Source organism: Protomyctophum bolini (assembly GCF_963924005.1).
Source record: "Protomyctophum bolini genome assembly, chromosome: 21".
NCBI classification, from domain to species: Eukaryota; Metazoa; Chordata; class Actinopteri; order Myctophiformes; family Myctophidae; genus Protomyctophum; species Protomyctophum bolini.
The window spans coordinates 24,679,764-24,696,221 of NC_137882.1; the positions used below are offsets into that span (position 1 = coordinate 24,679,764).

Below are 16,458 nucleotides of genomic sequence, written 5' to 3' on the forward strand. Positions count from 1 at the left end.
AGGCTCAGTCGCACCCTCATGGAGACCACGCGGTGGTCAGAGCCCACAGAGCTGAACGTGCTGTATGACTCAGCACCCCACCCATGATTAATGCCACTATCAGTGTTGTGGCAGCAGTGATTATGGGGTAGTTTCACCACATTATGGGGTAATTTGCAACTCTAGATATAATGGGATGAATCTAGAGTTGCAATACCCTCCATTGACTCCCTATTCATCCAATTTGCTTTTGCAATCTGCTTGTATTAAAACTCACCAACATTGCAGCTCTAGGCCAAGCTCTTTCAATCTGCCAAGCGTTTGTTTCTGCGTTTGTTTCTGTCAAGAAATTCTCTAAAAACGAGTACTTCCAAACTCCAACTAAGGTCACATTCCCACCTAATACTTCGGTAGACTTGATGCGAATGGGCGGAGTAATTGGGATTCTTGCATATTTAATTTGGTTTTCCTTTACACTGTCATCCGCAGCAATTGGAAAATCAGCAGGGGGGACCTTTATCAATGTGTTCCATTCATAAACCAGTCCCAGTCGGCTTTTTACAGTAAATGGACAGCACTCCATGTTTACGGCACGCACAGACAGACAGAAAGACAGAAAGACAGAATATTCTGTAGGCTATAATACACTGCAGTGTTTTTATGTGTTTCCTTAAGCAATCGTCCTCATTTCGATCAGTATCTATTTAGATAAAAGCGCTATATAAATTCACCATTTATCAATAAACAGATGCCGGCTGGTAAAGTTATAGCCAAATGGAAGCTGTTGTGTAGTTAGAAGTGTACATTGTCCTGTGTATAGGTCACGGGTTGCCCCATGACAGACCCCATAACTCTGAGAGTGTACTAATGTATGGAACCAAACTGATTTGGTTCCATACATGACATGTTGTATCAAATGTTCATTAATAATTAATAATAAGTACAGTATAATTGGAGTCCACCTTTCCATAAAAGTCTCCTTCCTTATTTGTAATTGTGAAGTCATAAGCTCCATTGTGTAGACTTGTTTGACTAACTTTCCGTGACAGACTGTGAGTAGAGGGATACTGGTTCAGTGGTTCTGATCTGTGTGAGGGAAGAGAATGAATAGTGTAAGTCATTCCTAAGGCTATCGCTCACTTGCTGTTCAATCTCCATGTGGAGAAGGTGGGAGTGGTTGGCCCTGATGATGACCTCCAGCTTCCTCAGTACACAGTTGCCACATCCTCCACCGCGTCCAACGTTGCCCCAACGACAGAGCCAGCCGTCCTCATGCAGTCGCCATACTCCAGTTTGAGGTGAAGGTGATAACTTATGATCTAAAACTGGAGTATGTACGAGCCTGTGCTGATCATAATGAATCCCCATAGCAGGCAATCGCAAAGAAGAGAACACTGGCCATTGCAGACTGATAGAACATCTGCAGCATCCTATTACACACACCAAAGGACCTGACACCAGACGACGCAGTATATAGGGTTTAAGGCGTTTCATTTTATACATAGCTATGTGAAAGAACAGAATGGATACTGGTTCTGAACTTCTGATCATAGACGAAGAGACCTGGCACGTGACTCATTGGTTATACAGACCCATTTTGAAGCCTGCTTTTCACCTAATTCAAATCATAGGGTTCTGATTAATAACATACTGTGTGTGTGAGTGAGGGAAGACAATGTCTAATAATGTTCTACCCTTTTCTCAGTAAGAGCCATTCAATTGCCACAGTGCATGGTAGCACAATTTATTACGTACTGTGCTTATGACGGAGCAGCTGCAATTGAGTTTCTCATGGCCACTAACGGAAAATGTAAAAGTAACTACCACGTTAATGGTTAGGAGGGAATAATAATAATGAATTAGCCTAATAACAGGTCTGTGTTTGCTAAACTTTGATGGTACCTTGTTGGATATTAGCATACTTTCTGTCTGTCTGTTTGTCTGTCTCTCTTTTTCTCTCTCCCCCTCTCTCTCTCTCTCTCTCTTTCACACACACGCACGCACGCACATACGCACACACACGCAGTGTGTGCAATGTGCATACATATGCTAATTATGACTGTTAGTACAGGAGTGGAACTACGTTGTGTGAATGTCGTTGTGTAACTTGGTGGGGACAAGGTGAAATACTGTCTTTCTTCACTCTGTGGAGATGTCGCAGTCCTGGGGCCGCAGATTGCCCCACAAAACATCGTGGGGCATTTCAACAGACATGGTCACACAAGAGAACATATAAATGCATTCGTGTCGAAAACACGAAATCTGTTTTGTTTTTGTGCCATTGAGCCATGCTGTATGTCGTTAGAGAACAGTTTCAAATTAATTAAGCTGATATCAGAGACAGGGGAAATGTGTGACGTAATCATCAAGGTACAGCTACTACACAGAATTAGCTCTTTCTTCTCATAGAGAGAGAGATGCATAGACACTGTGACTACATCCATGTTTTAGCTTAGATATACAGGATGGTTTTGTCTCATTTGTCATCTATTATGGTTTTGTTCTATTTAAAGATTATAATTCAAATAATGCCATTATATAAGTAACTATCATTATATTCTCAGCTGTTGCAAGAGAGTATTGATGTTTATAAATGTTTATGTTTATACATTTGTGCAAACAAGGAAGGATGCCTGAAGAAGGTCAGTAGACCTTGAAATTGCAAGTGAAAGCTTGCTAAATAAATACATTGATTGTGCGCAGATCTGAGTGTGTGGAGCTTCCCTTTATTTTTTGTGCAAACAAAATGAAAAGATGATAGATGGTTTCTGTCTGACAGCGACGATATGACGTTCCCTCCTCTCCCCCCTGTCCCCCTCTCTATGTCCCTATCTCTGTGTCCCCCTTACTGCCAGCACAGCCACAGGAAGGCCCTGGCAGGCCTAAATACTGATACTATCTCTGAAGTCTTCATATTTGACTTTGTCCATATGCTGTGTTGAAATCTAACATATCCCACAAAAAGGGAAACCGTGGGTGCCCAACGGTCCATGGCACGATGTCCGTTTCTGTGGCTAGCCAACTTATGATGTAGAATATGGTCGGGGTACCACCTGGTGAGGAGTACAATGGAGAAAGACTACAGACAAATTTGACTTGTGATTTGAATGTATTAATCATTAGGTAAAAGGAAGAGAAAAAGACCATACATTTTCTGTTTTATAATATTTTCCACCTTTATTCTATCAACAAAAAAATCTTGTCTTGGCTTTCAAAGAATCAGTATGCTATAATGAAAGGCTAAATTCTGTCATTCGTCATGTGGCTGTTTTAGGGCAACCCAAAAAGGCTATTCATCACTAAACAGTTCTAGACTTAGACAGTCCTTTGTGTTATGAAGGTGTAAATTCAAAGCACACAATGGTCGCTCATCTCTCTCAGCTGACAAATTTCTTGGGAAAACAAACATTTCAGTATGTTTGTGTGTTCTCTTGTAGCCTACTTTACTTTGTCTTGCGTTATGCTAGACAGCACTGATGAGGGTGTATAGTGTTGTAAATTTGTGTTTCATACTATATCATATTTCTTGGCCACTTTAGTGATGGTGTTGCTTTGACTGTGATGTCTTTCCATCAATGCTGTATCTACAGTAGTACTTTTTTTCTTTGCCCTGTAAGTAATTTACTACCTCTGTCATTAGCGAATGATTTCTCCCAGCAGTATCAATTAAGGTCTTATCTTATCTTATCTTAGGTAACTACATAGATGCCCTTGTGTCTGTGAGATAACAGGAATAAAGTTGGTACAAGTAGGTTACAATGCCAACTTATGATGTAGAATATGGTCGGGGTACCACCTGGTGAGGAGTACAATGGAGAAAGACTACAGACAAATTTGACTTGTGATTTGAATGTATTAATCATTAGGTAAAAGGAAGAGAAAAAGACCATACATTTTCTGTTTTATAATATTTTCCACCTTTATTCTATCAACAAAAAAATAATTCTATAGTCTTGGCTTTCAAAGAATCAGTATGCTATAATGAAAGGCTAAATTCTGTCATTCGTCATGTGGCTGTTTTAGGGCAACCCAAAGGCTATTCATCACTAAACAGTTCTAGACTTAGACAGTCCTTTGTGTTATGAAGGTGTAAATTCAAAGCACACAATGGTCGCTCATCTCTCTCAGCTGACAAATTTCTTGGGAAAACAAACATTTCAGTATGTTTGTGTGTTCTCTTGTAGCCTACTTTACTTTGTCTTGCGTTATGCTAGACAGCACTGATGAGGGTGTATAGTGTTGTAAATTTGTGTTTCATACTATATCATATTTCTTGGCCACTTTAGTGATGGTGTTGCTTTGACTGTGATGTCTTTCCATCAATGCTGTATCTACAGTAGTACTTTTTTTCTTTGCCCTGTAAGTAATTTACTACCTCTGTCATTAGCGAATGATTTCTCCCAGCAGGATCAATTAAGGTCTTATCTTATCTTATCTTAGGTAACTACATAGATACCCTTGTGTCGGTGAGATAACAGGAATAAAGTTGGTACAAGTAGGTTACAATATGTAGTATTTATTAAAGAAAACAATGGAAAACAATCTCCAACATGACAACACTGGCATAACACACCATAACACCACAAAGAATATATTCATAACAAAATCATTGAAAGCTAAACTGCATAATATTTCAAGTAATTCCACATTTAGTAACAAGTGACAGTGTTAGATAGATAAAGGCACATAGATGCATAATCACACAATCCTTGCCAAACCACAGACAGGCTATTGTGCAATCCTTATTGAGCAACTCTTACAATAATGTCTTACAATGACAAGGCGTGTAGATAAGGGTGGCATCTTTTGTCAATCTCACCCAATAATAAATTAGGCAAAGAAATCACATACTTTTGTTTCCCCATTTGGCATATAAAATCTGTATTTGTTACATGAACATATACACTGATCCAGCATGTCATCTATCTAGGATGATTCAATGTGGGCCCAAAATAAATAACGATTTAAATGCATACGTACATTTTCTGAACAAGAGTTCAAATTAGTTTTTCACCTACTGTTTCCAATTCGTCTTCTGAGAATATGCAAACCATTTATTTTACAGTACTTCACCAGTGAAATATACTATACATGAGAGAAGAAAAATAAAAACTCTTGTTTAAATGTCATCTGAGGACATACATGGACGTACAGGACATACAGACATTACCATACATGGGTGGCGTTTCAGTCATGGCACTATACTGCCATTAATCACTTGAACCCTATAGCATCCCTATTCTGGGGGGCGAGAACATCTGCCAAAAATCTGATCTACAAGCTCACAGCGTGTCACAACAGGACGCGCTGAGAGCTCGTATATTGACTATTTTGGGCTAAAGACAGTTGGTGGAGAACGAAAACAGAACGAACTCAGGTCCAGGGTGTAAGTGGTTAACCCATTTTGAGCGGGAAGAACCCATTTTGGTGGTTACATACATTACCGTATGTTATAATTTAGCTATTGAAAAATAGCAGATCTACAAGCTCATAGCTTGAAAAATCGTGAAAATGTGCCTCAAATCTTTCAGAATTTTTTTGTTGACTTCAGGCCTGAATGGGTTGGGCTCAGCAGCAGCCAGTGTCCCCGGTGGCTCTGTCTTCCTTGACCTGTACGTGGCCGTGGCGCTGCGACAGGATGTGTTTGAGAGTGTCCAGCTCCTGCGTTAGCTGCCCTATTCGCATCTGCAGCCTCTGGTTGTCCTCCTGGAGCTGCGTGGCCCTCTGCTGGGTCAGCACGATGCGCCGGCGGGCCTTGTCCCGGCTCTTTCTCACGGCCACGTTGTTCCTCTCCCGTCGCATGCGGTACTCCATGCTGTCCTTGCTGAGCGTCCTCTTTGTCACCTGGGCGCGCAGAGGCATGGGGGGCGACGGGAGGGCGAACTGAGAGAACTCCTGGAGTCGGAAATGTACAGAAATTAGGTTTATTCACCACGAAGCACACACACACACACACACACACACACACACACACACACACACACACAGGAAATCCCCTGCAGTGTGTCCATCAGATCCGACCAATAAGAAAAAGTGTGTGTGAGTGAGGAATCATTATTCATGGCCAACTTCGTAGTATAGATGGCAATTAAGCCTGTTGCTTTCATGCTCTATCTCTCTTTTCTCTCTTTCTAAGTAGACAAAAAACACACATGCACACACACCTGCTGGGCCGCGAGCTGGTTCTGGTGATGGTTGATGCTCCCTGGGCCCATTGTGTTACTCAGGCAAGATGGTCCGTAGGACAGATACGATAGTCCCGTCATGTGCTGTTCGGCCATTCTGTCTCCGCCACCTCTGACCAGTCCTTGAGACTGGCTGTATGACATCATGTCCATCTGTGTCATCTGACTGGCTGGGTTGGAGGAGATAGGGTTCAGGCCCTGGTTGTGAACTTGCCCTTGATAGGTGCTGTTCCATTCCTGGATGACCGTGGACGTCCTGGTGTCAGACATCATCTGTGTGGTTCAGATAAGAATCACAATCAAGATCTCCACTAACCACTAGACCTATACCAATGACCCAGGCCAATGAGTAGCCCCCCCCCTGGGAGTCTATACTTAAGATAGATAGATAGCATTAGTCATTCAAACAGCAATACATAAAATGCATGATTGAACAAAATACTAAAATACTAAAAACACCACTAATAAAACAGTTCAGTTCAGTTCATGTCCCTTTCCTTTTTTCACTCTACACCAAATCTCTTTGCCAGAAATAGCCGATCTACATTCTACAAGGTCACAAGCGCCAGGCCGTGACGCGTTGCAGGCTTGTAGACCGGCCATTTTCACAGACAATTCACGTTTTTTTTGGCTGAATGTTCACCTATTTATGACATATATGCCCAGAATCCAGACGCTAGAGTTCATGTGGTTAATTGCTTTCATTAAAATAAATGTGCAAGAACTTGAAGAACCCTATAGTATTGAGAACCTATATTTTAACACATGGTGCAAAAAAGGGACACCAGGCAGAAAGTGGTAAAGTCTGTGAGATTTATAAATATTTTTTAACCAATGAAATGTACTGCATTGTTTTTTCCATTTCCTGAAAAGTAACGGTTTCGGACATATAGGCTTTCTGCCAAACAGCAACAATATACTTGAGAAAGATAAAGATCTTAATGTGGCTTTGAATCTGACTTTAGCACTATGTGACCTTTCATAGCAGAGATGCTGCTATGAAATGTATAAGAAAGTACAATTCCTTGGGTTTCATCTAAAAAACAGTGGTAAAAAACAGTGATCAAATGTAATACAATAACAACTGTACTTTTTTCTTTCCAAATATTTCCTAATGTGTAATTAATATATGATGTAGTGATGTCAAACCCATAAGTGCAATAATAGCCTATACCAAATTGACCTGTAGATTACATTATGTTGCAGTTAAATTGATACGCTATAGGCTACTGTAGATATTGCAATATTAGATAAATAAAAAAATATTCTGAATTGACTTACCATGATGACTTCCCTTCTGTGCACTACCAACTAAATAACAGTAGCAGCTACTGAATGTTCCTCCAAGTTCCTCTATCTGGTGGCTGACTTGAAATGAGCTGAGGAGAAAGAGTGAGACAGGTAGACTACTCTGTGATGCTCATGAACCCTATTTATATGCCATCATCACTTCCTCGACCAGTGGGAACACACACACACACACACACACACACACACACACACACACACACACACACACACACACACGCACGCGCGCACACGCACACGCACACGAGTCACGACACACCGACCCCCAGGTGTTATGCCCCCCGGTTCAACATTAGGTTAAACGTTTTGGAATGTTTCCGAAACATTTTAATAACACACACAGATATTGTTCGGGGGTCCCTCGATCCAAACTGTGCATTTGAGGGACAGAAGTATCGCTTGTGTGGGACAAGTTGTCCCACACAAGCGATACTGGAGTACCGGGTTAGCAATGACCCGAGAACTACTTTTCTATTAAATGCCTTGATGTCATATTCGACCATAGGCCCATTGGCTATCATTTATAAACTCTGGTGTCTCACATTGTTTTAAAATCATGCTTTATTTTTTATTTTTATGCTATTTTAACATGCTTAAAAACACATCTTGCAGGAAGAGACAATAAGCGCGCTTTACAACAGAAGACTATTAGGGTTAGGGCATTTGAACACTGATGCAATTGCCTGTCATGAGTCACAATGTGGGACAGGGTCTCAATTTGTGGGACGCCTGAAAAGTCTTGGAAATGAGGGACTGTCCCACGCAAAGAGGGACATCTGGTCACCCTAGCCTTACCGCGGGTATCTTAGGGCGAGTTCGGAAATAGCACACTGAGCGCACTGTGCAATGCAATCTAATAGGTGAGTGGCGTGCGCTCCGGTGCGGTATTTCCGAACGCGCCCTTAGTTTGAGAACCACAGATTGGTCTGGTCTTTCTAATCTAATGTGTCTCTACTCTCTCTTTACAGGCTGGAAAAGCATTTGATGACCACTGGTGTTGTAGTAGTGTCACAAAATATGTAGGTTTAATTAAACAAATACCGTTAGTTTATTAAACAACATATCATTTTGCTGTTTCAACTAGGCCTAGACACATTTATTTACAATTTTGCATAGTGATTCAAATTGACGTGGGTGGTGGTGAGCCTGTAGATCGGCTATTTTCTAACCTTCGCTCTTTTCGGAGCACGACATCATCGCGCATTCGTTCCTATGCGGCTCCCGTACTGTACTGTACACACGGCATGACTTCAAAATGGCTGCCTCCATAGACAACGTGAGTGAAACTCAAATGACAATAATTAGTTTATAACGTCATCATTTATGATTTATCTGAGATACCAGATCAATTACTATATTTTGTCGTGTTCGCGAGGTTCTGTTGAATAGGTTTATGGTAAAATGGCTTTATGCTAAAGAACGTAACATCCATTAGCCCTGTTAGCATTGTGGCTGAAAATCCTAGCATTTCCATTCAGTTAAATTAGTTTGCCACATTAATGTTTGTTTCCCCCCGCAGGATTTAATTGAAAGGGATTTACCTAAAGCCGTAAATCTATTAAACAATCTCACAGAACAGGTAATGTGTGTGTGTGTGTGTGTGTGTGTCTTTGTGTCTATATATTATTATTCAGTATAGCAAAAAAAAAGTATTAAGTGACTACTATGTGACTAGATCGAGGCTTGCAGTGATTTATTTTAGAATGACATCAACAAGTGGTGTTTTATTTATGTAAAAGAAACAATGGGAAAGTTTACCTGTATAAATAAACGGTAAAAAAAACAACAACCGCAGGTTATCATTGTAAGTAGCCGCAATTTGCAACTCTAGATTTTTTTACAATGGGCTGAATCTAGCCCCGCAAGCAGAACCCGAATGTAGTAAAGTTTCTGACACTTTGTTTACTTTACCCATTGGGTCCTGCTCCACGCTGGGCTGACGCCAGTTACGCACACACAAATACAATGTAAACACGCCATGAGAAACGAATCTGCGCGCTTTTACCATGTTTATTCATGTCTTGACATACGAATGTGCGAACTATAAGTACCTTACATACCATACCGACACATCTCCTGTGTCGCGGAAGCCGTTAAGTATTTTTAATCCATGATTGATTAAAAATGTCGCTTCTTCCTACCTTGTTTATTGACACCTCATTGTACCGCCTATCTGGCTAGCTAGTGGTGCTACAGCTATGACGGAGCAGATCAGAGGCAGGGACGTAGCCCGCAAAGCCAACCGCACATCGGGAGGCGGTACAATAAACGGTAAATAAACAAGAAGAAATCAAAGCGACATTTTTAATCAAACATGGATTAAAAATACTTAACGGCTTCCGCGACACAGGAGATTTTATCAGAGGTATGCAAGGTACTTATAGTTCGCACATCCGTAATCAATCACAATAAAAAGCGCGGTAATAGCGCGCCGATCGAAGAAAGGTTGAGTTGGTTTATATCCGCGTTCCAACAATCGCATTGGAAAATCTTAGCATGACCAGGGACCCTACGTAAAGCGGCAAACAAATTTCATAAAAGCTTTATGTAGGGTTCCGAGAGGGGCTAGGCTGAATCCAGAGTTGCAATAACCTCCAACTTCCTATGCATTTTTTTGGTTTGTGATCTCCTGGTCTTAAATGACGTTAAACTCACCAACTTTGCAGCTGCAGTCCAAGCTTGAATTATCCTCTTTCAATCTGGTGTCGCTTGTTTATCATAAAAGTCCCCCGTAGACATGTTATGAGCTACTTTCTGTCCAAAATATTCCAAGAGTGACAATATCGAGCCGCCATTTTGATTTTTGCAACGTGCCGTAAAACAAGATGTGAGGGGGAGCGCTTGTTTAATAGAATCTTACCTGCGCAGGTAAGACACCCAAAGAAGAGGCCGACGCCCTAGGGAGGGAGGGACGCTATTAAACAAGCACTCCCCCTCACATCTTGTTTTACGGCACGTTGCAAAAATCTAAATGGCGGCTCGATATTGTCACTCTTGGAATATTTTGGACAGAAAGTAGCTCATAACATGTCTACGGGGGACTTTTATGATAAACAAGCGACACCAGATTGAAAGAGGATAATTCAAGCTTGGACTGCAGCTGCAAAGTTGGTGAGTTTAACGTCATTTAAGACCAGGAGATCACAAACCAAAAAACATGCATAGGAAGTTGATGGAGGTTATTGCAACTCTGGATTCAGCCCATTGTAAAAAAATCTAGAGTTGCAAATTGCGGCTACATTGTAAGTACACCGTTACTGGTGGGGAATCTGGGTGAGAGCTGGGTTAATTATTGACTATGATTTGTCTGACTGTTTTACATCACCTTTTAGGTTGCTACAGTTACAGCTCATGTCCGTGAGCTACTAAAGAAGGTCCAAGAGGGAGCATTTAAGACAACAAAGGTGAGGATACCATTTTGTCAGAAGACATTCTTCAATGGACTGAAACTTGAATCAGTTACTTTAGAGCAGTGATTTTCACCCAGTGGTCCTTGAGGGTATTCCAGGTGGTCCCCAGCTAAATGATGGAAAGTTGGTAACCAAATGGACCCTTCTAGATCTTTAACTCTTGAGAGTGTAAAATGCTGTGGAGTTACATTAATGTTAAACATCTGCATTACTTGATCAACGTTTGCCTGTTATCTCTCCTAATGGTACCAACATCAATACAGCATGGAATTGTGGACAAAATCTTATCCAACAATATAAAAATATTCGGTGGTCCGTGGCTCAAATGCGGAATAAATAATGGGCCTTGATATGAAAAAGGTTGAAAACCACTGGTTTCGAGTGCGTATTATTTGCCACATCAAATATCTTTTCAGTGAAGTACACTGGCATCTGCTATCAGCAGGTCTAAACTGATGGTAGGGATTTGAAAATTCTGTAAAATTCTAGTTGACTTACCATATGTCATGTCATGAATAAGTTTCTGTCCCTCTCATCATCTTCTCCTCTCTGCCTCAGGGGTTGTCTTTTCTGGACCTCAGGTACCACCTCCTGCTGTTCTACCTGCAAGACCTGACTCACCTCATCAGCATCAAAACAGAAGGAGGCCACATCAAGGAGAGTGGAGCCCTGGACAGACTGGTCACCATTAGAACGGTGGGATTTCTCCTTCGTTTACACCTCTCTCTCGCTCTCTCTCTCTTTTTTTAATGCTGTTTATATTAGGCATTTTGTATATTTTTAAATTACTTCAGAATATAATTGAATGATAAGCAGTATAAAATGAAAAATATAGAAAAAAGGTATATAAATGCGATAAACAAGAAAAAGAACAAGAAAAGTTAAACAGTGACAGATATAAACAACCAAACAAAACAGGACAGACACTCTTGCTCTCAAACTCTCCCGGCACAAATTGTGCCCTCTTCTCTCCTCTGTTTCATTAAACAACATTTGTTACAGGCTCACTAGAGAAACCTTTCACTTCATTTCCATTGCAGTTACTTATGAATGTACAACTTTGATGCATTAAAAAAATCATCAAGCGTGTCTCTTGTTTCAAGGTGCTGGAGAAGTTGCGGCCCCTGGATCACAAGTTGAAATATCAGATTGATAAACTGGTGCGCGCAGCTGTTACTGGCAGCCTAGGTGAGGTGACGATAAAACATCTGTTCATTAAAACACTGGTGTGTGTGTGTGTGTGTGTGTGTGTGTGTATAAAATAGTGTGTATACTATAGAGGGTATGTGCATGCATAGAGTGAGTGGCAAAGTGAGTTTTAACGTTGTTTAATGCATTCAGATTGCATTTCTGTTTGGGTGTACCACGGAATGTGATCATTTGATTGGCTGAGCACGGAATGTGATGATGTATGATGATAAGAGCGCCCCTCACTTCACACGATTTTATTTTGCCACTCGGTAGGCGTTCACGTATAACGTCCGGGTATGATGATGTCACGCGCATAGTTACCCTCTTGTCATGCCAGGTTTACATTCCTATTATGCTAAAATTAACGGCTTCCTTGGAGAGAGAGAAGAAAAAAAAACGCTAACACATGGTATGCTTTGGAATAAATGTCAAGAATGCTCAATGCTGTGAGTTGTCAATGGGTTTAACATGTCAGACTGGTCCATAGTATATTTATATATCAACATTTATTTTTCCTTTTAGCTGAAAACGACCCACTGCAGCTGCGTCCTAATCCTGAGAACCTTGTCAGCAAAGTAAGATTCTATCTTGGTACTTTCGATTATATCTAGATACCACAACTGTTTCAACTATCAGGCGTTTGTAGGTTTTGGTTGTTTATTTTTGCACAGGGTACTTTATTCAGGAAATTGTTAATGGTGTATTCTTTAAAAAAAAAAGTGTTTCATTGTCATTTAAAGACAGTCTATCAACGTCACATCGTTAATTGTTGATGTACCAGCTTAACATCACTGCATGACTTTGAAAGTTATACAGGCTGTTCGTTATTGTCTCCTCTGCTGTGTGTCAATCTCACAGCTCAGCGAATCAGAAGAGTCTGAGGATGAAGATGGAAACCAGGCAGCCTCTAAATCGAAGACGCCTGCACCCTCTGGTGGAAGGAAATATGTACCTCCGAGGATCGCCCCAATGCACTATGGTAATGTCTGTCATCAATGCAATTAATTTTCTGGTGCCATCTGGATATAATCTTACAGGTTTGAAATGGAGCCACCATTGTTTCATTGAGCAGTGACAGCTGCTGTGGTGCTGGTCCTCTCACTTGCTGCTGTTGACAGATCCAAAACACTGCAGCTTTCTTTCTCCTGTGTCATCTTTGTGCGTAGAGTGTAGTTGCACATTTCTGTTATGTTGGACACCCATGATCAGTGTTTCCCCTACCATTAACCTTGGAGGGGGACGACGACATCCCCAAGGCAAAAATGTATTTCACAAAGCAGGATTAGAAAGTCAGCCAGATAGTGAAAAAGAGTTTTCTGTTCACCTGATAATACTGCTTTGTGAAATCAATGCTAGTGTAAAATGGTGCATTTCTACAGTGTTTTTATCCAAAGCAATGTGCATTACATTCACCCATCGGCGGTGGAGGAAAGTTGGGGGTTCTGTGATTTCCTCAAGGACGACTGGCGTCAAAAAATGCAACAGTCGGCAGGGGAGTACTTCATTGATTAAAAAGGGAACATTCCCTCCACTGACGGACGCCACGATGCTACAGTGGAGCTTTGGCGTAACCCATGAGGGGCTTGATTTGACAAGCATTTCAGTTTAATCAGTCTCAGTTCAATCAGGTTTATGGTTCATTATATTTGTAACCTAAACATTACAGCAATCAAATATAAAAAATACTATAAAGAAGTAGCAAGTGAAATAGATTTGAGGAATCTTAGTTGACCAGCGCATGTAATTTGTTTCCTTTAGCAATATTAAAAATGTAAACGTAATAGTTGTAGTAGTCATACTGTATAAATCATGTTGTCCAATTACAGTAAATGTAGGTATTGCCCCTGATGTGACCAAAAATAACCCCCCAAAATTGTAAAAAAAACGTGGTGCCCCCCAATTGGCTTCTAGCCCAGGCACACCCCATGCATTCATACTGTCCAGCCTTCTAGCCCAGGCACACCCCATTCATTCATACGGTCCTCTAGCCCAGGCCTTCTAGCCCAGGCACACCCCATTCATTCATACCGTCCTCTAGCCCAGGCCTTCTAGCCCAGGCACACCCCATTCATTCATACTGTCCTCTGTGTCCAGACGGCGACCTGACGGAAGCTGACAGGAAGAAGGAGCATGTGGACAAGCAGCGTCGGGTAGCACTGCGGAGCTCCCTCATCCAGGAGCTGAGACAGCAGTACAGCGACGCCCCCGAGGAGATCAGGGACAGGCGTGACTTCCAGACTGATAAGGAGAGCCGTGATCAGCAGCACAGGTACCACCACACTGTTCTATTATTCACTCGATCTAGTAATATATACAGTAAGTGTAATGTGGTAAATGGAGAAGATATGTTATGATCACGTTCAAGATTGAATGTGTTGCATCGCATCTCGTGTACACGAGAGTAAAATTATTTGGTTTCCGACCGGTTCCTCAAAATTGTAGCAACATTAACCAAATACTGTAATACAACAAGTAGTAATTGTCTCCACCAGGCCGAAGGCATGGGGAGAGAGTATGGTTAGCAGTCTGTCCGCGTGCGTGTCAATCCGTTACCATCTGTTACCAGCTGATCTCTGGCACCTTTAACCCGCTCAATGCCAAATTTTGCACACACTCCCTGGATGAACGATGAACCTCTGCCCAAAAATTTCCAGAACGGCCTGGCCAGGAGGACGACTTTTGAAAAACCATTTTTTTAAATATTACTCATCCAGATCCCGCAAATCATTACACACACACTCTATAGTCATGTGTTCAAGCCGGATCTGTCCGATATTCCATATTCCTGATTGGCCCGTTATGAACAAAAAGCCTCAAATCATGAACTAGGCGTGCAATTTACGTGAAATCTTTCACAGACTTTCCTACTAGGCTGAGGAATATATCCCACCCTTTTCACATTGGCCTGTTCTAGCGCCTCCAACAGGTGGACTTTTGCAAAACATCTTTGGAACAAAATGCCTCAGCTCGAATCATCCAATTGCCATCCAAGGCGTAAGAAGAAATGCCACCCTTTTTCATATTGGCCTATTATAGCGCCACCCGGAGGCCACAACCTGACCTGCCCTGGAGGCACTTTATCTAGTTTAAGATGAGCTTTGCCTTTTCACAGGAAAAAGTATGAGGAGTCGATGATGATTCGTCTGAACATGCCCAAGAGTGAGAGGAAGGCTAAGAAGAGAGGCTTGATGGGAATGTCCGGTCAGCTCAATGCTATCACACACTTCAGTGACATCTCAGCCCTGACAGGTGGTGAGGGACGACAGGTGAGTTGAGCCAATCACTAACTAGATTGTGATTGCAAAGAACGGAATGGATGCCATTGTGTTCCATTGGGTCACAGTGCACATTTTATGTCCATGAAAACAAAACAAGCCCCCCGGTTATGATGACAGTATTATTTTTGACAACTTGATGAATGTCTCTGCAGGAAGGGGATAATTCCCGTCCTAAGAAAAGGAAGAATCCCATGAAGAAGAAAACCAAAAGGAAAGGTAATTAACAAATCTAAACTCGAAACTAATTGCTGCTCAGTGCCCACAATTATTTAACAGGCCGTGGTCAAATGTCATTTGTATGAATAAACTTCAGCTTGTTTTAATTTAATAACCATCCCCTTTCCTGTCCTTTTCAGCTTTCAAGAAAGCCAGATAGAAATAAAAACCACTGATGCTGGGAGAAGACGGAAGACAAGGCAAACGGCATTAGATTATGCAAAATGTAGTTTTCCGTGGATATTTCAAATGGGTTTATTTCTATTGTTTTGGGAAATAATAGCAAAACAAAAAAATAATAAAAAAGACAACTACAATATCTAGACTACATTTCTGGAATGTTTAATTGTGATGTCATGTAACGAAGCTTGGTAAGATTTCATTGTCATCGTGGATTTAAAATGAGATGATAAACTAGATACAGCTCCTTCCCAATTTATTTTAAATATTTTTGTAAAAGTTCCATTTCTTCCGTAATAAAATTCAAAAAGTGAAGTATTTAAAACACTTTGATTATGGCATACAGCTCATGAAAATCTCAAGATTTTTTTCATCAAGAAATGTCGACCATCTGAAAAGTATATTAATGTATGCAGTCAATACTTGGTTTGGGCTACTTTTGAACAAATTATTTCATCAATGGGGCATGATCAGCCTTTGTCACTGTTGGTGTTATGGAAGCCTAGGTTCATTTGTATGCTGTATATTCTTATTCACTTATTAAAATGCAGGTGCTTCACTTTATATTGTATTGGGAATGTCAATATACCAATCAGTGGATACTACTATGCCTGTACGTGCCATGACTTATCTATGCTTCTTAGTGGTGATGGGGTTGTTGGGAGAGGAGTAATACATTATATAAATAACTATATATAAAATGGCTAAGGA

The 16,458-nt window shown here is 41.1% G+C and overlaps 2 protein-coding genes across 2 annotated transcripts; one reads left to right on the forward strand and one right to left on the reverse strand.

The window, feature by feature from the left end:
• Window positions 1-5,485: 5,485 nt before the first annotated feature.
• On the reverse strand, window positions 5,486-7,526 carry cebp1 (CCAAT/enhancer binding protein (C/EBP) 1). Its single transcript, XM_080794213.1, has 3 exons — window positions 7,446-7,526; window positions 6,144-6,437; window positions 5,486-5,874 (listed from the first exon to the last, which is right to left on the reverse strand). The coding sequence occupies exons 1-3, from the start codon at window positions 7,446-7,448 to the stop codon at window positions 5,548-5,550; spliced, it is 624 nt and encodes a 207-aa protein (XP_080650339.1). The 5' UTR covers window positions 7,449-7,526; the 3' UTR covers window positions 5,486-5,547.
• A 1,188-nt stretch (window positions 7,527-8,714) lies between these two features.
• Window positions 8,715-16,311, forward strand: ngdn (neuroguidin, EIF4E binding protein). Its single transcript, XM_080794212.1, has 11 exons — window positions 8,715-8,748; window positions 8,992-9,051; window positions 10,805-10,876; window positions 11,441-11,578; window positions 11,986-12,070; window positions 12,596-12,648; window positions 12,932-13,052; window positions 14,168-14,342; window positions 15,186-15,339; window positions 15,504-15,567; window positions 15,708-16,311. Exons 1-11 carry the CDS (start codon window positions 8,728-8,730, stop codon window positions 15,725-15,727), a joined length of 963 nt encoding a protein of 320 aa, XP_080650338.1. The 5' UTR covers window positions 8,715-8,727; the 3' UTR covers window positions 15,728-16,311.
• The last annotated feature ends 147 nt before the right edge of the window (window positions 16,312-16,458 follow it).